The sequence below is a fragment of the Lissotriton helveticus genome, chromosome 4_2 (genome assembly GCF_964261635.1).
Source record: "Lissotriton helveticus chromosome 4_2, aLisHel1.1, whole genome shotgun sequence".
Lineage (NCBI taxonomy): Eukaryota > Metazoa > Chordata > Amphibia > Caudata > Salamandridae > Lissotriton > Lissotriton helveticus.
Window position 1 is genome coordinate 88,710,891 of NC_136064.1, and position 25,387 is coordinate 88,736,277.

The 25,387-nt window shown below is 43.3% G+C and overlaps 1 protein-coding gene across 1 annotated transcript in view; it reads left to right on the forward strand.

The window, feature by feature from the left end:
- The first annotated feature begins 12,711 nt into the window (after window positions 1–12,711).
- Window positions 12,712–25,387, forward strand: part of ANHX (anomalous homeobox) — a 158,955-nt gene continuing 146,279 nt past the window's right edge. Inside the window, exon 1 of the mRNA XM_078639995.1 lies at window positions 12,712–12,837. Coding sequence (XP_078496121.1) covers window positions 12,722–12,837 — 116 coding nt within the window. The 5' untranslated portion in view covers window positions 12,712–12,721. The remainder of the gene's footprint in view (window positions 12,838–25,387) is intronic.

The window sequence follows — 25,387 nt, forward strand, 5'->3', positions numbered from 1 at the left end:
TCTATTTGCTACCTGTGAGACGTAGCTTCCACCAAGTGGAAAGATGAAATCAAATAAATGATGTGGCTCACTCAGAAGACCATGTCCCAGTCCTGGTACCCACAAAAAAGCAGAACGTTAGCATACATTTGAGTTAGGTCTGTGGATTTTACATATATTTTTTTGCCGGGATTTCCATTCTCTGCCAAGGCTGATGTTTTAAATCTGTTATATTTACAATTGTCTGCAGAGCAGTGGATTGTTCTCCAGCAAATGTCTGGAACCATTTTTGGGGAGCAAGGCTTTGGTTGACAATCCTTCAATGTTCCCTGGTACTGGTGGAAGCTCTCCACAAGTTGTGTTGGGCCTGGGTGAATGAGAGTGTGTGTTTGTAAAGGCAAAGAAAGTAAGGGACGACTGCGAAGAATGCAAAGTTCAAAGAGAAATAAAAGTAGCATAAGAAGTCCATGAAAGAACTAGAATGTTTTAAGATTGAGAGGCGATAAATAAGAGGATAATCATAGAGTTGTAAGGCTGCATGCATGTGATCAGTGACCTCAACTTCGCTGAACCTGACCAGTGAGTGCCTTCAGGGCTGCATAGTCTGCAAGTTTACATTGTCCTTGTCAAACACAGTCATTGAACACAATATATACGAGTTATCTCCTCACTTGTCTTTCACAGTCACACATATTCTTTTCACAGATTTTTTTAAAAATATTTTTTTATTGTTTTCCAATTAACAGTTGGCAGTTTGTACATCACTGTACATTTCTTTTACATATTCCTGCCGCTCCTCTTGTCCCATCTCTCAAGTCTAGCACCTCGATACTTCAGAAGTAACTTGATAGCTATCACATAATTCCTTACGTCCCTTACCTAGTTGTGCTTTCCTTTAGTCTAACTAGGTGTGTAGCACCGGCTAGCAGTCAATAATCAATACTATTACTAGAACCGAAATTACCTTGTAAACTCAAACTCAAGCCAGACTTCCCCTATCTCCCTCCCTCCCCCACCCATACCACCTCCTACCTCCACCCATACCACCTCCTACCTCCACCCATACCACCTCCTACCCCCACCCATACCGCCTCCTACCTCCACCCATACCACCTCCTACCCCCACCCATACCGCCTCCTACCCCCACCCATACCGCCTCCTACCCCCACCCATACCACCTCCTACCCCCACCCATACCGCCTCCTACCCCCACCCATACCGCCTCCTACCCCCACCCATACCGCCTCCTACCCCCACCCATACCACCTCCTACCCCCACCCATACCGCCTCCTACCCCCACCCATACCACCTCCTACCCCCACCCATACCGCCTCCTACCCCCACCCATACCGCCTCCTACCCCCACCCATACCACCTCCTACCTCCACCCATACCACCGGTGTGCCTCAACTAGGTGCAGCGCTAAAACATCAGGACTTCTGAACCCTCTGTCACAGTTGTCTCAGCAATATCCATACAGTACAGGTTAACATATTATTAGTAAAGTGCAATAAACTTTCCAGAAATACATCCAGTGTTACTTTACCCCCCCTGTGGAGCCCGGCGAACTCACTGGGACTTCCAAAAGTGAACCGTCCCCCGAATCCACCTCAGGCGCCTGCAGTGCAATAACCAATGCTTCCCATGCCCTTGCTGCCTCCAGTGATTTTTCGTGATTAGTCCGCCTAGCCTGTCGAAGCCTGAGTGCACCTTCACTCTGCGCCCATTTGAGTAGTTCTGCCTTCCACCTCCCCAGTTTGGGCCCTCCTACCGATTCCACTGCGTAGTGATCTCTCTCTTCGCTAATGCCAGCCCTAAATCTATAAACTTGCTCGTAACCTTCGTTTTAGAGGTATGTGGGAACCAGTGCAATAAGTTCCCTGGTCAGGTTCCATATTACGATCCGTGATTCCACAAAGCAAGCCCACCACTTCCTCCCAGTATTTTCCCAATTGTGGACACCCCCACATCATCTGCTGAAAATTAGCCCCTTCCAGACTGCATCGCAGGCATTGAGCAGAGTCCGGTCTAAAATATTGATTAATCTTAGCAGGCGTTAAATATGCCCTATGCAGAGTGTAAAATTGTATTAATTGAAATCGGGCGTTCCTCGTGCTTTTCCAAGCCCTTCTGATTAACTGGGACCATGTCTTCTCAGGGATCTCCTTGCCTAGGTCTGCCCTCTATTTCCCCTGCAGCTCCCGTAGTGGTTCCAGCCCCTCAGACAGCATGCACCTGTAAAGACACGTCATGGCTTTAACGGTTCCCGCAGCCACCACCACGTACTGGCATGCCATTGTTGTCTGCGGTTCCGACAAGCCTGCCTTCCAATACCATTGCATTGCTGAAACTAGGGCTGAATGCAATAAATAATCCCCCAGAGGGAGGCCAAATCTGTCCTGCAAGGCATGAAATGGCAATAAGACTCAGTCTTCGTACAGGTCTCCCAGTACCTGCACTTCTAGGTCCTCCCATTCGGCCATTGCCGTCCGATCCACGCCATGTGGGAGGGCGGTACACATGCCCAGCAGAATCTCTGGAGCATACGGACGGACGGACCCAGCTCTGCGCTGGCTCCGGTTCCAGCACAGCCTCAGTGTCCGCTCCTCGCTAGTAAGCAGTTCGAGACGCATCCATTGTTGAAGCACTATGAAGGACAAGATATGGCGCGGAATCCATCGTCCCTCAGGACCATCCGGACCCCGAAACTCCCGAGCTACCGCTTGATTAAGCCACTGTAGCTGGGCCGCTAGTTTGTACAACTCGAAGTCCGGCACTGCCATAGCCCCGTCGGGTCTTGGGCACATCATTGTGGACAGTGCAACCCTCCGTCTGCCAATATATTCTTTTCACCGATGTTGACATTTAATACGATGGAGCCAATGAATCCTGGTTCATGTAGTTCCAATTAACATTTTTCAACAATAATTGAAAACAAGATGTTTGAGACTTCTTGTGACAATGGCTTCACATTTCCTTACTGGAAATCAGAGTTTTGCTTCCAGGTGGGACTGCACCTAGATACTTCAAAGATGCTTAGTTCATCTCATATCTTGTTTTCAACCCTGGTAGGTATTGGGTCACCAGGGAGATTTGATGTTTGAAAACCCATGACCCCAACTGTTGGGACCACTTCAAAAGGGTCTATGAGTGAGGGACCACCTTTTTGAAAGCCATGGATTATGGTTGTGATGCTTTCCATCTTCACCAAAAACTTGTTACCATGCCCTGAGGGAATGAGACCTTCAGGATGTCCTTGACTGGCCTCAGCTTAAGGACACAAATATGACGTCATTGTTCTGCTCTAGATTACTTGCTTTGGGCAGTGAGCTGGCCCAGGTGGGTAGTTCAGTTTTGCATGATCTGTGGGTGGAATGGATAGAAAGGCATAACCGTTAACCCGCTGTCGCAGAGGGTGGAACAGGCCATGAAAGTTCCCGATCATCTGTATTTCTTTCAGATGTAGTTTACCCTGAAAAATATATTTTCAGAACTTGTCGAATGATGATAATGCATAAACACAACTAGCGGGCATGTATTTTCAGGCATAATTTCTCCCTTCATAGCTAACGTACTGTTTGGCAAAGATCTGCAAAGCAGCGACATGGAAGTCGTGCAGCAAATATAACTCTGGATAAGGTTGGTAAAACTGGCTTTCACAATTGATAAGCAGTCCATAACCTATCTTAATGAAAATGTACCTTGTTATCCACCTCCCAGGTCTGTACTGTTTAGCAGTCCACTCAAATAAGGGTAATCTCCCATAGATCCAAGGCTTGAGAAGGGTAAGTTACTTCTCTGTTAATGTAGTTCTACAGTATTGGTAACTTTTATAGATTTACTCGCCCCTACATTATCTTAGAGGTGACTTGTATTGGAGATAAATACTTATAATCTGACTAAGAAAGGTTTTTGTGTTGTGGTCAAGGCAAGAGCATTGATTTTTGGGTGCGGTAAGTTCCACTCAGCATAGAAAGTAGCCCCATTGCAGTGCTCTGTTAATGGCGTGACGTTTATTCCATGTGTTTGTTTAATATAGAATTCCAGTTTAATTTGGGAGAATATTAAAATAGCAAGCAAATATTGAAAATATATCAAAGCTGTAGTCCTACGTTTACAAGTAAGTGACATGTTTTTGTTGGCTTGGTGCATGTTGACATCGTTGTGAGTCTGCCTGTTTCATCATCTTGACTTATCCTGTCTTCATGAGAATGGCCCTGGCGACGTGCTGCTGGTTGCAGGGTGTGCATCCGTGCCGTTTTAAGCAAATTCTGGTTGTCTGCATTTTTTATGTCAATTGTAAGGATCAGACTGTGCCAGGATCCTGGCTTTGTGTTGGTGTGTTGCCAGATGTGGTGCACAAGTGCCATTCTGTAGATTGTGTGCCTTGGCCCTCATTACGCGTTGGGACCAAACAGCGATATACATTGACAGGAACCACTGTGACAACAGTTCCTGCCAATGCATTATAAATGACCGCTTGCTCTGTGGTCATTTATAGGTTTGACGGGCAGCCCCTCTGCCATGGAGATGGAGTAATTTACAGGCAGCCCTTTAAAATATAAATCAGGCTCTAGCGGAAACAGGTTTTCTTTTTAAATAAAAAATGTAAGGGTGTACCTGGCGGTGATGGACAGCAAAAAAATGGCAGTATGTCTGCCCATCCCGATTGGGTGGGCGGACATACAGCCATTGCTATGACGGCCCATACTCTGTTGGGTCGTTGGAGAGTTTTGGCTATAGTGGTGATGGAGTAGTCATCGCCATATCCAAACCGAAGGTCCGCCCACATATAAATTTGGTGGGCGTACCATTATGGTAGTGATATGTATACTCTGTCGCAGTTGCAACGTTGATACCACCAACATATACATCAGGCTCTAAGTCACAGCTGCCCACAGTTTTAAAATTGGTGGCAAAGCCAGGTCAGATGCCTCAAGAACCTTTCTGACAAAGTACACTGTAAAGCTATAAAAAGTATACTGAAACATGTAACTCAAGCGTGTTGTGACAGTGAGTTACTTACTTCTGATGGGGGGAATCAAGGAATGGGGTGATAGTTCTTTCTCAAAAGCTTGTAGTTCCCTTTATTTCATTAACTGGCGAGAGGAACTTTCAAAAGACCCATCTACACCAAATCAAGAATTAAGGTGACAAAGATACCAGCCCTCCTGACTCGTGCCTGATGCGGTATCACTCCTGATTCATATTTTCCTGCTGTATAAGTAAGATAAGTCCTAGTTGCAATTAATGAATATTCAGAGTTCCCACTGTTAGCTGGATCTGTCTCACAGCAGTGGCTTCCACTGTCAAGCCTTAGAGGGTAACATTTGTTATAGTGAGGGGCCTTCTGGAAGCGGTGCAGGATTGAAATCATACCTTGAGCACAGGGGAGATAAGTTTCCAGCTCATGGACTTCAAAGATTGCAAAATCTTGCATCCTTTGTCCTGCACAAACAGAGGGTCGAGCAATTCATGGATTCCCAGAAAGAGGACTCTGGAAAGAGCTGAACATGCTTCTCTCAGCCAAGCTATGATCCAGGTTCTACTGTCCATGAGGCACCGATATGGGGCCGGCAACCTGTTAACTTCTGCTCTATGAAAATTGCACAATGTGGGGAAAGATGTAGTAACCCTTCTTCTCTCAGGGCTTGGGTGGTCAGAGCCAGTTGCGATGGAGTTTTAGAGTAGCTTCTTGGTTTACCAACCTGCAGTAAGTAGACTGACGGCATGGAGATATTTTGTGGTCACTTCTCGCATACCTTGAAATCGAGTCAAGGTGTAGCCATGTATGAGATATAAAGTAAGAGGTTTGAGGTAACCTCTGTTCTATTAGAGCTGCAGAAGATCGAATAGTGGCATTTTGTCACCAGGGCTTGTCTTTAGAGTTGTTGGGGTTGCAGCGCTATGTGGTATACTTTGCAGTAACATCCTCCCATCTCAGAGGGATAGGATTTGATACAGGGGTCCGGTGGTATTATTAGCTTGGCTTCTCTCTTTTACGTCCAAGTAGTGTAGGGATACCATGATATTTCTAACAGAACTTGTTGCAGAGCCATCATGTGTCCACAGTGCACCCCATGTTTTGCTGACTGGTACTGGTGGTAAGTGACCGAGTGTCCCTGGGCTCAGTCTAACGAGGCCTTTGTTGTAGCACTGCTTTCAAAAATGTAAATTGTGCCCAAACTCGTCTTTGGTGGTAGGGGCACTTAAAAAGTGGTAAACTACAATATTTTGGCATAATAGGTATCCCCACGGTCTCCCCTAGGTGTCGCAGGTTTGAGACTTCACGTACTTATAAGGAGGGCCCTTATAAAAAATGGTTGTATATGCCCTGGAGATAGAGAAATTGCATATTTCACTTCCCCATTGTATAAAATTTTGTCCCAAAATCGACTTTGGTGCAAGTAGCACTGTGGAGTGTGGATCTACCCTATTTTTGCATATTCAGGACCCCTTAAGTCTCCCCTAGGTGTCCCTGGGATGGGGTGTCATAGGATGTTTTATATGCCCTGGTGTTGGAGAAATTGTATATTTCATTTTCTCCATTGTAGATCCTCAGCCCCATAGGCTAAAATGGCAAACGTTTATTAATGAATAACTATCGCTAGGAATGTACGGAAAATATCATTCAAGGACTTAGGAGAATAGTATTGGTAAACCCAACAACATGCTACTGTTTAAATTTTCATACCCTAAAGTATACAGAAAAGAAGTTATAAGGTGTTCCTCCTGTCTGTAAGACAAAATTCGGACTTCCTGTTTTCTCCCCCTGATTGGTCAGAGTTAAGAGGATTAGCCAGGCTGCTTTGATGAAGTGATAAGTGGCTCACCCAAGGAGAGGCTATCTCTTAGAGAGAGTTCTGCTACACAGGAATGCCAGAGCAGGGAGGAGGGGTCGTAAACCATGGAGCTTCAAAGGGGGATGTGACAGGCAAAGAATCCCAGGCCCATCTACCCACCTGCTCCCACGACCCAGTCAGGTGGCAGGCTTAAGGCAGGAATTTGCAGATGGTATGGGGAGGAGAGCTATGGGAATGAGCCATACTTGAGGTTGGTTTGACTAGTTCCTGCGCCTCTGCTGCAAGTTCAGCCCTACTAAATTATGGAGGAATAGTGCTTACTGGGGAAAGATTATGCCAAACTTTGGAGGAAGTGGTCATGCTCTGGGGTATTGCCCTGCTCCTCTTTGGACAGGAGTGCTCTCCTGCTTGAACCCAGAGAACACTGAATACACATGTGAGAGGAGCAGAGCCTCTCAGACCTGCTGCTTGAAACTAAGAGAAGAAGGATTGCCATGCTGGAAACTTGATTAACACCACCAGACCCTGCATTCTGCCTGACTGTGACTGCTGCACAATCTGGAACTACAACCCACTAGAGGTGCCCTGCTTCAAAAGGATTAAAGAGTAGACTCCCTGCAAGTTACATGTTAACAGAGCTTACCTGCATCAACTCCACCAAGGGTCCCCTGCATGGAGTTCATCCTGTGGACTTTTAAGGGTTTTAGCCAGGTGCATTGTGGGAATTGTGGTCTCAAACATTCAGGACCATCTTGGAACTTCCAGATACTTGGATTGTGTTTTTCACCTTTTGGACTCTCAATGGGAACTCTAGGAAGAAGGTTCAGAAGTTTGGAGACATTTGGAGCAACTTTGGAAGAAAACTCCATAAGGTGTCTAAGTGCTAAAAAGAATTTATTCATAAAAATTCATATCTCCGGTTTCCTACATTGGATATTTGTCGTTTTAGTGTCATTTTAAAGATAAGAATATTTCCTATTTGTATAAATTAGTGTGGGATTTTTGTTGTGTGTTGTGTCTTAATTATTCACTGAATTGGTATTGTAAAATGCTTTGCATAACTGTCTCCTAAGTGAAGCCTGCCTGATCGCAGCCAAGCTACCTACAGTTGAACATGGGAGTAATTTATTTGGCCCTATATTGAGCCATAGACCATGTTAGTGGCCTTATTGCCAGAGGCAGACACATTTTTGCCACTACTAATAACCCACAAAACTGCATTGGTTGGTTTAGGGATCCCGTGGTGGTATCTAAAATAGAACTGCAGTGGGCGGTGTAGGGATCACGAAGTATCTATAATAGAACCGCAGTAGTCAGTGCAGGGATCTCACAGTATTTATAATAGAACTGCAGTGGGCGTTGGAGGGATCCTGTGGTATTTGTAATAAAACTGCAGTTAGGGCTACTATAGATACAGTGTGGTTGTTGTGGCATCCTGTGGTATCCTCCTTTTTTCCATGAGGGCTACCGTAGATGCAGTGTGGTTGTTGTGGCATCTTGTGGTAACCTCCTCTTTTCTTTCAGGGCTACTATAGATACAGTGTGGTTTTTGCAGCATCTTTTGGTATCCATATTTTTCCATCATGGCTACCATAGATAAAGTGGTAGTTGCAGCATCTTATGGTAACCTCCTCTTTTCTATCAGGACTACCGTATGTACAGTGGGATAGTTGCTGCATCTTTTGGTAACCGCTTCTTTTCTATCAGTGCTGCCGTAGATACAGTGGGATAGTTGCTGCATATTTTGGTAACCACTTCTTTTCTATCAGGGCTACCGTAGTTACAGTGTGGTTGTTGTGGCATCTGGTGGTATTCTCCTCTTTTCTATCATGGTCACCATATGTACAGTGGGATGTGGGATAGTTGCGGCATCTTGTGGTAACCTCCTCTTTTCTATCAGGGCTACAGTAGATACAGTGAGATAGTTGTGGCATCTTGTGGTAACCCCGTCTTTTCTATCAGGGCTACTGTAGATACAGGGTGGTTATTGCAGCATCTTGTGGTAACCTCCTCTTTTCCATCAGGTCTACCATTGATAAATGTGGTTGGTGTGGCATCTTGTGGTAACCTCCTCTTTTCTATCAGGGCTACTGTAGATACTGTGGGATGTGAGATAGTTGCGGCATCTTGTGGTAACCTCCTCTTTTCTATCAGGGCTACTGTAGATACTGTGGGATGTGAGATAGTTGCGGCATCTTGTGGTAACCTCCTCTTTTCTGTCATGGCTACCGTATATACAATGTGGTTGTTGTGGCATCTTGTGGTAACCTTTTCTTTTGTATTAGGGCGATTTTAGATACAATGTGGTTGTTGCGGCATGAATGAATGAATCAACAAGCATTTATAAAGCGCATGGCTACTCAGCAAGAGTGTCCCGGCACTAATAGGCAGCTCTCCACTCACCCCTGCACCCATTTAATTGCAAAATAGGCAAGTTGTAAGTTGTATCCTAAAAACAGCCAGATCAGTTGTGGCTCTGAGAGTTGCAGGAAGATGGTTCCACGTTTGGCTTCCCAGAATCATGAAGGATCTCCCTTCAGATCTAGTCCGGCGAATCCGTGGTATAGAAGCCAGGTGACTGGATGAGGACCTGAGAATTCTGGATTGCATATAATGGAATATTCTCTTCCTGATGTAACTGGCACCCATGCCATGTAAGACTTTGAAAGTAAGCACCAAAGCCTTGAATTTGATCCTCTTTCTCACTGGTAGCCAGTGAAGAGCACTGAGGTGAGGGGACATGTGAGTTCTGGGATTTAAAATGAGGACCAGTCTCGCAGCTGCATTTTGCACTACCTGCAGATGGTTAAGGACTTAGTCAGGCACACCCAGGTATAAGACATTTGTGTAATCCAGTTTAGAAGTAACCAAGGCCTGGACTACAGTTTTCCTAGTGGTTAATGATAGCAGTGGTAGGAATTTCCTCAGCATTCAGAGTAGTTCAAAACAGGTGCCTACTACAGTGTGTATTTGATGTTTCATCGAGAGAAAGCTGTCAATAAAAATGCCCAGATCTGTGACTGTGTTTTGAGCAGAGGGTGGCGGAGAAATGTCCACAGGCCATCAGAGTCTCCACTCTTCAGAGGGAGGAGCACCAAAAAAGATAATCTAAGATTTCTCTGGGTTACACTTTAATTGGTTACTCACCAACCAATTGAACACCCTAGAAAGGCACGTTCTAATCTTCTCCCCCTCAAAGTTTGCACCTTACTCACAGGTGAAGTGCAGCTGGGTGTCGTCTGTGCACAATAATATTTTAGCCCCGCCTGCTTCAGCCAATGATGCATCTTGTGGTAACCTCCTCTTTTCTATCAGGCCTACCGTAGGTACAGTGTGGTTGTTGCAGCATATTCTGGTATCCTCATTTTTTCCATCAGGTCTACCGTAGATAAAGTGGTAGTTGCGGCATCTTGTGGTAACCTCCTCTTTTCTATCAGGGCTACCGTAGATACTGTGTGGTTGTTGTGGCATCTTGTGGTAACCTCCTCTTTTCTATCAGGGCTACCGTAGATACAGTGCGATAGTTGTGGCATCTTGTGGTAACCCCTCTTTTCTATCAGGGCTACTGTAGATACTCTGTCTTTGTTGCGGCATCTTGTGGTAACCTTTTCTTTTCTTTCTCGGCTACTGTATATACTGTGTGGTTGTTGTGACATCTTGTGGTATCTTCCTCTTTTCCACCAGGGCTACCATAGATACAGTGTGGTTGTTGCGGCATCTTGTGGTAACCTCCTATTTTCCATCAGGTCTACAGTGGATAAAGTGTGGTTGTTGTGGCATTTTGTGATAACCTTCTCTTTTCCATTAGGGCTACCATAGACAAAGTGTGGTTGTTGCGGCATCTTGTGGTAACCTCCTCTTTTCTATCAGGGCTATTGTAGATACTGTGGGATATGGGATAGTTGCGGCATCTTGTGGTAACCTCCTCTTCGTAGTAGACCAACACAGGTGCCTACTACCGTTTGGATTTGATGTTTCATAGAGAGAGAGCTGTCAATAAAAATGCCCAGATCTTTGACTGTGTTTTGAGCAGAGGGTGGTGGAGAAATGTCCACAGGCCACCAGAGTCTCTATTCTCCAGAGGGAGGAGCACCAAAAAAGATAATCTCCGATTTCTCGGGGTAACACTTTAATTTGTTACTCACCAACCAATTGAACACCCTAGAGAGGCACGTTCTAATCTTCTCCCCCTGAAAGTTTGCACCTTTTTCACAGATGAAGAGCAGCTGGGTGTCGTCTGTGTACAATAATATTTTAGCCCTGCATGCTTCAGCCGATGATGCAACTTGTAGTAACCCCCTCTTTCCTATCTGGGCCATCGTAGATACAGCGTGGTTGTTGCAGCATCTTGTGGTAACCCCCTCTTTTCTGTTAGGGCTACTATAGATACAGTGTGGTTGGTGCAGCATCTTCTGGTATCCTCCTTTTTTCCGTCAGGTCTACCCTAGATAAAGTGGTAGTTGCGGCATCTTGTGTTAACCTCCTCTTTTCTATTAGGTCTACCATAGATGCAGTGTGGTTGTTGCAGCATCTTGTGGTAACTCCTTCTTCCTATCTGGGTTATCGTAGATACAGTATGGTTGTTGCTGCATCCTGTGGTATCCTCCTTTTTTCCATCAGGTCTACCGTGGATAAAGTTGCTGCATCTTTTGGCAACCTCCTCTTTTCTATCAGGACTACCATAGATACAATGTGGTTGTTTCAGCATCTTTTGGTAGCCTCCTGTTTTCTATCAAGGCTACTGTAGATACAGTGGGATGTGGGATCCTCCTCTTTTCTATCAGGGCTACCGTAGATACTGTGTGGTTGTTGCAGCATCTTGTGGTATCCTCCTCTTTTCCAACAGAGACAGTCTCTTCCTGATTTAACTGGCACCCATGCCATGTAAGGCTTTGAAAGTAAGCACCAAAGCCTTGAATTTCATCCTCTTTCTCACATGTAACCAGTTAAGAGCACTGAGGTGAGGGAAAATTTGGGTCCTGGGATTTAAAATGTGGAATGTCTCGCCGCTGCATTTTGGTTGTTGCAGCATCTTGTGGTAACCCACTCTTTTCTTTCAGGGCTTCTATAGGTACAGTTTGGTTGTTGCAGTACCTTGTGGTAACCTCTTTTCTATCAGGTGCTACTGTAGATACCGTGAAGGTGTTGCAGCATCTTGTGGTAACTTCCACTTTTCTTTCAGGGCTTCTATAGATACAGTGTGGTTGTTACGGTATCTTGAGGTAAGCTCCACTTTTCTATCAGGCGCTACCATAGATACAGTGTGGTTGTTGTGGCATCTTGTGGTAACCTCCTCTTTTTCAACAGGTCTACCATAGATAAAGTGGTAGTTGCAGCATCTTATGGTACCCTCCTCTTTTCTATCAGGGCTACTGTAGATAGAATGGGATGTGGGATAGTTGCGGCATCTTGTGGTAACCTCCTCGTTTCTATCAAGGCTACCATAGATACAGTGAGATAGTTGCGGCATCTTGTGGCAACCTCCTCTTTTCTATCAGGGCTCCCGTAGATACTGTGTGGTTGATGCGGCGTCTTGCGGTAACCCCCTCTTTTCTATCAGGGCTACCATAGATAACAGTTTGTTTTTTGCGGCATCTTGTGGTAACCTCCTCTTCTCTAACAGGTGTTACAGTAAAAACAGTGTGCTTGTTACAGCATCTTGTGGTAACCCCCTCTTTTCTATAAGTGCTACCGTAGATACAGTGTGGTTGTTGTGGCATCTGGTGGTAACCTCCTCTTTTCTATAAGGTGCTACCGTAGATACAGTGTGCTTGTTACAGCATCTTGTGGTAACCTCCTCTATTCTATCAGAGCTTCTATAGATACAGTGTGATTGTTGTGCATCTTGTGGTAACCTCCTCTTTTCTATCAGGGCTACAGTAGATACAGTGGATCTTGTGGTAACCTCCTCTTCTCCTACAGCACTGTGGTGGTAATATGGAGTTCAGGGAAGACTTGCTGAACCTCTGGAATGACATCCACTACCACCGCCTCATGGACAAACGCCAAGTGACCTTCTTGACCTCGGTGCAGAGGTTTCGCTGCAGGAAAAGGTAATTTTGTGGGAAAAATGAGGTTTGGGGAATGTGTTTGCTGACCTAGTGGGAACATTATTGTGGTATGCAGAGTAATATTTGCTTTTATCCTAAGGTATATCTGCATGTTGGTATGTATAGTGTTTTAGGGTCCCTTGTTTCTGTTGTCAGTTTTCTATCAGTAACTGATCCTCAGTACATGTTTAGGTGAGCCAACAACGACCATCAAACTAAAGAGTGACAAGTTAACTTTCTCACTTCCGGCCTACAGGCCTTTTTTGAAAAACTAAATTCTGCTGCTAAGTTTACTGGTGCTAATTCTAAAACATATGTTGTGTTTCGATGGCTTGTAAATACTCCTTTTCTCTTTTTCTATTAAATAAATGTTCTATTTTTCTATTAAATAAATCCATGTGTAAGTGCTTTGCTACCTATGAACAACGTGTGCCCCAGACAAATACTTTTAGTAAATAAAGAAGGCTCATGCTCTGGCCTGTGTTTGCTAATTAAACCATGTCCATGCTTTCTTGCCATTTGAGGTGGTCAGTTCCCTCCCTAAAGGTATAGTTTTGGAAGTTGGAGACAAACCCCTATCCAGTGAAGCCAATTTGAGTAGAGAGCACACCCAAACATCAGTTTGTGACAGTGTGGTGTGTGTATATAAGACCAAGATGTTGCTTAGAGTGGCTGCTTAGGGGCCTTATTTAGAATTCTGGTGGACGGTCCGCCATAGGGATGAAGATGATAACCTTCACAGTTGTGGCAGATTACCACTTGCCATATTTGATGGATCCACTCCTGCCTGGTGCAGATCTCTATGCCTTCAAAGGAGCCGCCGCCACAGCTGTCCTCTGAAGGTGTTGGACGTTTGCTGAGCGGCCGCCATTTTTCATTTGGCCACTCCGCAAAAACTCGAAAACTAACAAAAACAAACTCTGAAAACAGGACTTTGGGTTTTGAAAAAAAAAAATAATAATAATTAATATAATGACTATCTCCAAGGGTGTGGGGATTATTTTCTTTTTTTCCAGTTGGGACCACCAAGCTTTTCCTGGCTGCCCCCAATAGTAAAAAAGTACCTCAGAAGCAGCTCTAAGTAGGGCAGATAGTCTGATGCGCTTACACCGATGGCCTCATGCCCATGGGAGGTTCGCTGTATGGTTTCTGCGGGGAGGCTGCCAGCAGACACATGGCGGTCTGTAAATAGAGCAGCGGACAGGTTACTCTGCCACATTAATGGCAGGGGACCCTGGCCACCAAACACCCAGCTCTTAAGTTGTCAACATTTTGTGAGTTGCAAGGCTGTACTGAAGCCACCCAGATTCAGAGGGTCTAGGGATGGATACACAAAGGTTTGACGGTCTTCAGATTGTCTTGGGTGTTCTCTGAAGGGAAACTCAGATCTCTGGGGTGGTGATAGTCACTTGATCAATTTCAAAGGTCTGCCTTCTTCATTCCTAAAACCACTGCCTCATCTCCATCACACCTTCACTTAGTCTGAAACTCCTTGCAGCCCCAAACTCTGAGTCCTTTCAGTCTTGAAGTCACTTTGGCATGGTGTTTGATCTACAGCAGGATCTGCACTGGAAAGAAACTGTGGTCTGTCTCTCCTTACACTTTAGTTAGGAATGCACTCTGAATGCCTACACAGCATTGAATTGTGTCCAGACCTTTGCAAGCTTGATTCACCGCTGTTGCATCACACTGCATGCAGAAGCCGCTTCCAAAGACCCACAACATGCTGGGAACAGCCCCACTGTTTTGTTTTTAATAACAATTTTATAAAAACGTTCTCTTGTTTTTGAACGACTCAGAAATGTAGTTCCACCATGGAGAATCAAACATGATCGTCTTGCTGTGTGACCATATTGTGTGCATCAACATTCACCTGGATCATCAACATGGCCTTTCACTAACTCCTGCTATGCCCTTCCCAGCTGTGCACAGTTCTTGCACAATCCCTCTATGTGCCATCCATTGCCCACACCCTGGAGTTCTTACGCAGGCATTCGCGTTCTCTATATATCACATCTCCAACGGCATCGCCCAGGCCTCTGGACTGTTGGCTCTCTGCTTCTCCAGGCCTCAGCAATGTCCTGTTTCACTGGCACAAGACCCAGTTTGATCAGGGCCAGTTTATATCTGCCTGTGGCCAGACTGGATATGATGTGTAACAGGGTAAGTTTAGGGTCCATAGGAAGCTGCCTATTCTTGGTTTCAGAGAGTGTGCTGAGTGCTCCCTCCCAAAACCTGTGAATGCTTGCGCACGACCAGACCTTGTGTAGAACGTCCCCAATTGTATTATTACTAACTGTTGACAGATAGGGGAGTCTGTCCTTCCCAGATACACTGTTGACAATCGGTAAAGTCCTTTCTGAAACTGTTGACTCTGGGCTGGAGATCCAGAACCTGAGGGAACCCAGAGAGGGTTTGACTTGTCTTTCACTCTCAATAGTCCAAGCCCCAGCCGGCTGGATCCTGGGGGTCCTTGTTGCTGCTGGGAGAGTCCAATAGTCCTAAGGTCCACCTCATTTAATGTCTGTACCTATCAGTTTTTGACAGTTTTGTTTCCTTGCACTTTATGGAAATCCTGAGCTTGGTTGGAGATTCTGGCAAAGCACACACGCTGAGGATGGTTCTACAGCACAAACGGACCATCAACAAACCATAAATGTACACATTGAGCTCCCCTGCTTAAGACTCTGGACCCATCATGCCCCTGGAAAACCGTGGGCTGTTTCAGGCTTTGAAAGTACATGTATCAACCGCTCATGAACATCTCTCGATCCAGTCTCTAAACCTTACTGGGCTACACCTGGACATGCCTGCCATTGCTCAAATCCTCTGTTGCAAGCTGCTGCATTATTCCATGAGCTGAAGATCAGTATATCCATAGCCCAGTTACATTTCACACATTTGTATATCACTCAGCACAGTCAGAGAGGGGAGGGCCAAAAGACCCTGAGGCTGTATCAAGCTTAAGAAGTTATACATTTTACTCTCGCTGGAACACATAATAAAATGTAGTCTCTTTCATAATGTAATCAAACTTATATATAAGACAGGAAACTTTGATATCCATATTGAAATTGCCAGTACTTTTGGATGAAATCAGAGATGCTTTATGAAATTGCTGCACAGATGCGTAGTTGCACTTTGCTGCTGCAGTTCCACGGAGCCCATCAGAAGCCAAAAGGGTTCCGTCATTGCTAAATTACATGACACTACACATGCTACATGTGTACATCTGTGACTGAGCCTCAGTTTGTAACACAAGCATCCACCACATGAATTCTAAATCTGTTTCACGCGATCTCCAGATCTTCAATGTCTGCTGGCGTCATTCTTTCTATGTGCAAGCCAGCACTCCATAGCAGTATCGGACAGAACATTAATCTCCACGTCAGTAAGTTCCACCAATGGTTTCAATGCCACCCCATTCCTGAAACCACCACCACCTTTCGATACTGCCAGAAAGCTGAATATTGGTGACAGATGGACTGGACTGCCTGGATAGAGACATTTGATGCTTTCATTAATGCGATAGAAGAAACAGATACTAATAAGATTATCAAATACCTTAAGAATCAACCTGGTGATGGTGTAAAGAAGTCATTAAAAATGTAGCTAGTTGACAAAATCACACATTGTCAAATCAAAGAAGCCTTGAATCTTAAGTTCAATCCAATGCTGAATGAAGATTATGAAAGATACATTTTCAGTCACGAACAACAGAAAGATGGTAAAACCATCAACAAATTTGTTGAGAGACCGGAATCGCTGATCAACCACCCTAAGTTCAATTAATTCAATGATGAGGAACCTATACATTTCAGAAGTATTGACAGATAATAAATGCTGAGAGTAACTCAGGCTGGAGCAAGTTCTCATAGCTGCCAGAGCTGAAGAGCGTGCGGATCAACAGTCTGCTAACATGGAGGCTGGAGGTCCCCAGAAATAGTCATGATCATGAAAACTAAACCAAAGCATAAGACAAAAGGACACAGGGTGATGTCTCCACAGAAGAAGAAGTTGTGCTTCAAGTGTGGATTTTTTTTCTCCATATGAAGGTAAATGTCCTGTCACTGAACAGGTGTGGAAAAGCTGTGGGAAGGAGAACCATGTTGTGAGGGTTTCAAGGTTAAGGATAAAAGAAGTGCGTCATGGTCCAAAGGCAAAATTGCTGCCCGAACGCTACAATACCAAATGAAGTTGATTGTCATCTAAATCATCATCAAAGCGTTCTTCTATATCTACGTCAAGTGAAAGTGAAGATGATGGTTGTGCCATGTTAATGTTTACCTCAGAAAAATGTGCGCATGTTGGACTGGCCACTTGTGAAGAAAAATAAAGGTCCAAGAAAAGTCAACATGAAAAAGCAGCAAAGTCATGCAAACATTGTCTGAAGATTACACTAAAAGTAAATGGTTGCTCGATACCTTTTATTATCGACAGAGGGGTGTTGACAAATATAATGCCTGAGGAGAAATACTTATAAACAGAACAGAGTGCACGTGCTGCTATCGTTTATCTTTTGCCTGAATTCTTTTGGCTGAAACATCTGACTTGAAACCAATGTTTTCTGTGCAAATAGTCACTTTTTATTTTAGTTTTCTTGAGTCATATTATTCAATTTTGACTTTTTTTTGGAAAATTATTTAAACCAACGTTTTAATTTATTATTATTTTTTTTTTTCACGGAAGATCAAATTTATAAAAAAGGATACAGTTTCATAGAAACGAAATGTAGTCGTGATCTAATGGTGCTAACAATAGAAACAGCCCAAAGACTTTCCAAAACACAATTAGAAGAAATTGAGGCCCTGGAAACAGCCATTTCTACAAACCAGTTGATTACTGATGCCAAATCATTATTAGAAAAAGTACAAAAGGACATAGGGGAATTCAAGGACTACACAATAAATCAAAAAACATCACAATTCGAGAAAGACAAAAGGAATTTCAACCTTGACAAAGTATACCCTTTCCTCCAACCAGATTTTTATACAAGATCAGATTCAAGGAAATATTTGCAAGATTACCAAGGCCGGTCCTTTAATAAATTCATTACTTTCTCGGACACGTCATCATCTGGCAGTGGAAGTGACGGGGAAAATCCAGCACCCCAAAGGAACAACAACAGAAGAGGTGGCTTTCAACAAGCCCAGGGTTTTCAACAACAACAACAGGGAAGTTTTTTAGGGAGAGGCCAACCAAAACCACGCGGAAAAACCAGATTTGCACCACAACCATGGGAAATGTCGACACGACGAAACAACTACAAGAACTAGCCCCCTCACCTATATTCAATCTATCGAAAAAGATTTTAACATTGGAAGAGAAGAAGGTTTTGGAAAAAGGACTTTCATTTGTCCCCACTAAAAACACAGATTTTGTGAAACTCAAAACAGAAGTCATTGAATTCTGTCGTAAAGTTAGGTTAAAAACCTTTTTTGCTGAGAATGTTTATCAACCCATATTGGAAACTACAGGACTGCGAAAAAAATCATCCTTTTGCCCACCAATTAACAAAATCCCGAAAGAGGTCATTACTTTCGAACGTTCCATCTTATCTGCAGTGACTGAAATGGAAAAAAATAAAAAATGGATCAAACACAACTTATCCAAAGGAGAGGCACAAGCATTAACAAATCTGAAATCGGACTCTTCAGTCATTATTAAACAGGCGGACAAGGGCGGTTCAATAATCATTTGGGACAAAGAACTTTACATTACAGAAGTCAAAAGACAACTAAATGACGAATCATGCTATCGCAGAATTAATAAAGATCCAACACCAGATCTTAAAAATGAATTACACAAAATAATCGATGAAGGATCAGAGCAAGGCTTCCTTGGAAAAAAGGAAACTGAATATCTAAAAACACAACACCCAAGAATACCTCTCTTCTATGTACTTCCCAAAGTTCATAAAAACGAAAAAAATCCCCCGGGAAGACCAATAGTATCAGGGTGTGAATCCCTACTTGAACCTATCTCCAAGTTTGTGGATTTTTTTCTAAAACCGCTAGTTCAGCAAGTCAAGTCCTACATACAAGACACGACAGACTTTATAAATAAACTAACAACGATCACATTTAACAAAAATTCCGATTGGATGGTAACCATGGATATCACGTCCCTATACACCCAGATCCCAAGAGACGAAGGCATCAATGTCCTAGAACTTTTTCTCAATGAAAGACCAAGACCACATAAGATACCAACAGATTTCATTCTCCAGCTGGCCTCATTCGCTCTAAAAAAGAATTATTTCTTTTTTAATGGAGAATTCTTCTTTCAAGTAGGAGGAGTGGCTATGGGTTGTCCATTTGCTCCTGAATTAGCCATACTTTTATGTCTAAGTATGAAGAAATGTTTGTCTATACCAACAATCCTTACATTCAATGGATATCACATTGGTGTCGATTTATCGACGATATTTTCTTCGTGTGGTCAGGTCCAGAAGGCGAATTGATCAAGTTCCATGACTGGATTAACAACAGACTTCCAGCAATAACCTTTAGTATGGAACGTTCACAAAATAAAATGCCATTCCTGGACGTTGAAGTGTACCCCTCTGAAGGTGGATTAATAACTACACTGTATAAAAAACCTACAGACCGCAACAAGGCATTGCATTTCCGAAGTAATCACCCACGCAGCCTAAAGGAGAATCTCCCATATGGGCAATATTTAAGAATAAAACGCAACTGCCAAACTAAAGAAGAATATCAACGACATGCGAGCATTTTGACATCGAATCTACAACAACGTGGATACCCAAAAAAACTACTCAATAAATCAAGGAAAAGAGCGTGGTGGACTCCAAGAGACACCCTATTAGAAAGAAGAACGAAAAAGGAAAATGACAGGATGGTCTTCGTATCCACTTTCTGCCCCAACTCTAATGCTTTGAAAAAAATTGTCAAACAAAATTGGCACCTGTTACGCAATTTAGACGAAGCATTTAAAAATTAGCCACTTTTTGCGTTCAGAAAAAATTCCAGTTTGGCTAATCAGCTAGTACGAGCAGCGCTACCACAGGAACAAAATCCCAGCCTACGGACAATGCTGAATTTACCGCCCATTCAGGGTCACCACAGATGTGGCACCTGCTCCTGCTGTGACACCACGAAAGAAGGGTCCGTGTTCTCCCATAATCAGATCTTTTGGAAACACGAGCGATTCTCGAATTGCAAATCACGTTATGTGATATATGGCATTCGATGCCCATGTGACTTAGTCTACATCGGCAAAACTAACCAAGAAATACGCGTAAGAATACAACAACACAAATCCCGAATCAGGAATAATGTCACAACAGCACCTCTGGTCAATCACTGGCGGGAAAAGCAACACAAGGAAAATGACCTCATTTGGACTGTAATAGCGAAAGTGGAGAATGATGCAAGAGGGGGTGACCTGGACGCAAAACTCATCAGAATGGAAGCGATGCTAATTGTAAAATTTGACACAGCATTCTCTGGACTGAATGAACTATCTGAGATATTCAAACTCTGAACGAGTACCTTAAGTCTTTTTTATAAAAAGAGAGATCCATCAGAATAAGCCATTAATCCGTTTTTCTGAACCACTAGGACCATAATTCACTGATCACCCAAAATAAAGAACCGCACCTCAATAAAAAATTTAAAAAAAATAAAAATAAAAAACTTTTTTTCAATCAAACCGTCTTTGTTGGACTACCCAAGAAACAGACCCAGGACATCAACTGCCGCGTAGCCCTCAGCTGTTTTCTATAAATTACAACATCAGCTCACCAGCTTCATAGACAACACGATTAAAAAAAACACTAACTACCAGAATGCAACAAATACGTCCACTGGGACGTTTCAAGCCTGTCATAAAATAAGATCTTCAATACATCGTCGCCTTGCGCAATAAAGAGAAACGGACTGGGATACAAAACGACATCCCTTGAGCCATAATAGTTATTTAGGTCACACTCGCAAGCATTTATTAGAGGAAAGAGGGGAACATTTAAATAAAACAAGACCTTTAATACATCGTCGCCTCGCGTGATAAATAGAAACTAACTGGGATTTATAATGACACTCTTTGAGCCACAATAGTGATTTACGTCCCGCTCGCAAGCATACATTAAAGGAAAGATGGAACTACACACCCCATGATCCTTTGCGGACCCGGAAACGGCCATACTGAGGACGCGGCTGTGAACGAGTGAGACAGAACAATACACCCGCCTCGTTTGACTAAAGTAAGAATCATCTCGCAATAACTTTAAACTAGACAGATTGTCGCTATACAATAGAGCGCATCAGTAAATCCCCGCATTTTCTCAGCAGGACGAAGGCTCAGAACCCAACGGTCCGCGGAGCAAGATCTCCCCACAAGGTAAGCTCAGTGACAGAGCACTCATTAATAAGTACCTGCAAACAAACAAGACAGGACACTAATTCGTCCCCATCCGTTTATTATGTTTCAGTGGAGCAAATCAATAGAAAATTCAGTACAGCACACAAAAAGAGGTCCGCCAAATAAGTAAGTTACAGCTGAATGGTTAATGAATGGGTATTTTGATGGAGAAGCACACATGGATGAAAGGCTAAGTGTCCCAACATATTTTACAGGTCCATTTCTTTCGACGGGAATATTTGAACCCACCATGGTCTCTTGAAAACTGAGAGGTAAGAGTAGGAGGCTTGTAGTGGAGGTGAGGGCAGCATAACAGTAAGAATAGATCTAAAACCATCATTATTCTTTCTCTTCAACAGACTACGGTCCTGATGAGAACTCTATAGACACAAGAGTTCGAAACGCGTTGACTGGAAAAGCCAAAAATCTAGAGAGACAAAAAAATTGTACAAATTATCATCTTTTTGTATAAATTGTATATGGCTTTGTTGCAATAATTCATTTGTTTCAACTGAAAATAAGTGATATATTTTCTTCGTTGTTTGTTTGCCATATAAGTGTTGTATATAGTGCATTGTATGAAAGAGGTATGCTTGTTGTTTGAATGATCAAAAGTCGTCATATAATTTTGTAAATATATTGTTGTGTTGTACATAAGGTCGTAAAATGAAAACGTTGGTTTAAATAATTTTCCAAAAAAAAGTCAAAATTGAATAATATGACTCAAGAAAACTAAAATAAAAAGTGACTATTTGCACAGAAAACATTGGTTTCAAGTCAGATGTTTCAGCCAAAAGAATTCAGGCAAAAGATAAACGATAGCAGCACGTGCACTCTGTTCTGTTTATAAGTAGCTTGTGGCAAGCTGTGCTGTTGGGTGCCCAGACCCAGTGGTGGTATTAGTGAGGAGAAATACAACAAACTATCTCCATTGCCATGACTTAAGCCCTCGAAATCTAAATTGTATACATGGGCTGTATCGACGCCCTTAAAACTCAAGGTTCATTTGTAGCAGCAATGAAACTCAAGAAAACAAAAGTACAAGCACCCATTCATGTAGTTCAAGACACAGCTTAAAGTGCCTGTTTGCTCAGTTTCAGCACAGCTGATATCAGTGATCTACAATATGGTTGCTCATCACAAAATAGTAAATCAGTTCCCTTCCTTGTTTGTATGGGTTAGGAAAACTTAAGACTATGCAGGAACAATAACGCATCAATGAGGATGTCCGTCCTTTTGTTCAGAGACATAGATGAACCGCATTTGATTAACAGGAAGCTGTTGAAAAATAACTTGAATTATTGCTCAAACATGATATCGCGCTCAAGAAAACTGTTCAGCATGCTGAATTAGAAAAGCTCGACCTTAAAAACTGTCTTAAATTCTACTCTTTAACCTTACCATTCGACCCCTCGCTCGACCACAAGTGAATGTCCTGCAACTTTGATGTTCAGGGGAGCCATGACAACCAAGTTAACTCAATGGACCAACAGAAGATCAAGTACTGAGGAAGAAACCCATATAAGGGACTTGGATCTTAAAAGAAAAATGAAAGCATACCCACATAAGTGCCGACATGCACAAGACATTACATTTACCAGAGAAGATCTAGTGCCTGTCCATTAGCCTAGAAAACGGACATTTGATACTCCCTTTGATGCTGAGCCCTTTCATTGTGTAACCAGAAAAGGACACATGGTGACACTACCCTAATCAAATGTGTGATATGGGACTGTGCTAGAAATATCTGTATAAGTTACGTTTGTTGACTCGAGTTGTAACAATGGTAAATTGCTACGCAAATGTTCGTAAAATGACAGAAAATGATGAATAAAAAAAGAAAAGGACACATGGTGACTGCCTAACGGCCTGGGAGGTCTATCACACGAGATTCCTCTAATTTCCAACATGTGGCTCATCGCTCGCCAGGCACTGATGCCAAGGTAGAGACTGGGTCTGAGAGGACAATTGGAGACTCTCTGACTGCTATTGCTCGCACATCGCCAATGCGGATCATGAACACTTCGACTGCCTGTCCCCAGTTTTCGAAAACATGGTTGGGATGTGTGTTCAGAGTGCCACGAAGGCTCACTGAAGAGTTATAATTGTATATATCTGTAAACATTTTAAATTATTTATTTAACTGACGGTAAGATCTAGTGTCTTGTGAGTTAGCAATGACGGAACACTTTTGGCTCCTGATGAGCTCCCTAGTACTGTGACATACACGTTTGAGCTTAGTGAAGTGACTGCAGGTTTAGAATATTGAGTTTGTGTACTCGCAGAAGAACAAACACATGTTATGCTAAGCTCCATGTGTGGTGTTGTCATTAGCAGGTACCCAGGCTGTGGAGGAAACTACAGTTAGCACATAGTTTTCCAAGTGCAAAATCACTTCCGGAAATAGCTCAGGTTGGTTTTACACTTGTGAAAGGATTTACTCAACCAAAAGATTTTTTTGTGTGAGTAAATCTGTTCCAGGGACTGGAAGTGTTTACAGAGTGGGAATTCCAGGGCAGAATGCCATGAGCACTTGTGCACTGAGACAAAGTACATATTTGTAGTATTCAGAAACTCAACTTTGACCCTTTTGCGCCTAGGCAAAGGTTGTTAAATAACTCCTGACAAGAGCCGAAATAAATCACCCTCAATAGTGGGAAGTAAAACGTTGGGGGAATAAAGGGGAAAGAGTTGCTTGGAAGGAAAAAGAGTTTTTATCCATGGAAAAAGAAAACAATGTTAGCTAATTCATTTGCACTTACTCAACAGATTTTCAGATGAGCGAATGTAACCTTTGTCATGCCGCTACACAATTTACAGTTCACATTTTTCTTGTGATCTACCAGGTGGCGGTGATCCACCGGTGTGGTCCTCCTTTGTGGCATTCTTCTATGTGGGGGCCGCCTTGCATACAAAGCGTACTATATCAGTGGCCTATTTGGCCTTCATCTTCCCAGGATTCCTTGTTGAGGTAATTGCAAGTAATTGCTCTCCTGCAAGCTACTGAAAGATTTCCCTCAAACCAATATAGAGGTAACATAAGGTGCTGATATATAAAAGAAAGTGACTCTTTTTTATTCCTTTGAGTCGTAACGCTTCGAGTAGTTGTTTGTCGGGTTCCTTGCTCCTGGATTACTTTTCCTGTTTAACTTTACCTTATTCCTCTGCACTTCTGTCGTCTTCCTCTCCCAGCCTTGTCTTTTCTGTGGCATTGCTCAAGATGGCAACTCCCGCTTCTATCTGCCCAGCCTATCTCAAGCTCACCGCTTGGCATCATCTGGGGTCAAGTCATCTCAGCCTTCTGGAGCCTTGATGGATTGTTTTTGGAGATTTTTGCCCATTGTGCTTTTTTCCTCCTTGGGGCTCCTTCTGGAAGGTCCTGTCTGCTCGGCTGTTTTCTGTATTAGTAATATTGTGGCTACTGAAAGGGGTCACCCGTATCTCTGGCAGACTTACGGGCCAATTACGGTGTCGTTAGGAAACCATTCCTACCGAATCGGTTCCGGAATGCTTTCTGAACGACTCGACCGCGAGCACTCTGAACAACAGATCACGATGCAATCCATGTTAAATCCCACCGATTCGTTCGGGATGCAATACGTCAAACTGAATTTAGACGGAAACAAAGCCGATGCGACCGATTCGTTTGCAAACGCTTAAGAATGGTATTTCTGTTAGGAATCAGAATCGATTTACCCCGCGAACAGATGACTATGCAGCTGACGCGGTTACTGAACCGTGTCTGTTTGTGTTACAAATGGCAAGTGAAGATTGTCAAAAACAGTATAAACAAGCATAGACAATGCCAAATCCAAAGAAAAAAATTCTATTAGCCACACCAACCAATCCACCTATATATGAAGGGCCAAACACATGCCCATGATCCTTTGCTCTAACACAACTACTGTCAGGTCTCAGGAGTCTGCCCACATTCCCTGGTCTCTGCTTCTCTGCCTCACACACTTCACCCACCACACAACTTGCACAGAATTTATTTTTAAAATGTTTTTATAAACACACACTTTTTTTTTATATTCACACTCACCCTCGCCTTTACAGTCGCCCTCACCTTCACACTCTCCTCCACCATGGCCCCAACGAAGCAGCAAAGGTTCACAGAGCAACAGTTATTTGGGAACCAGGTCCAACCGACCCCCCTTTCCCAGAG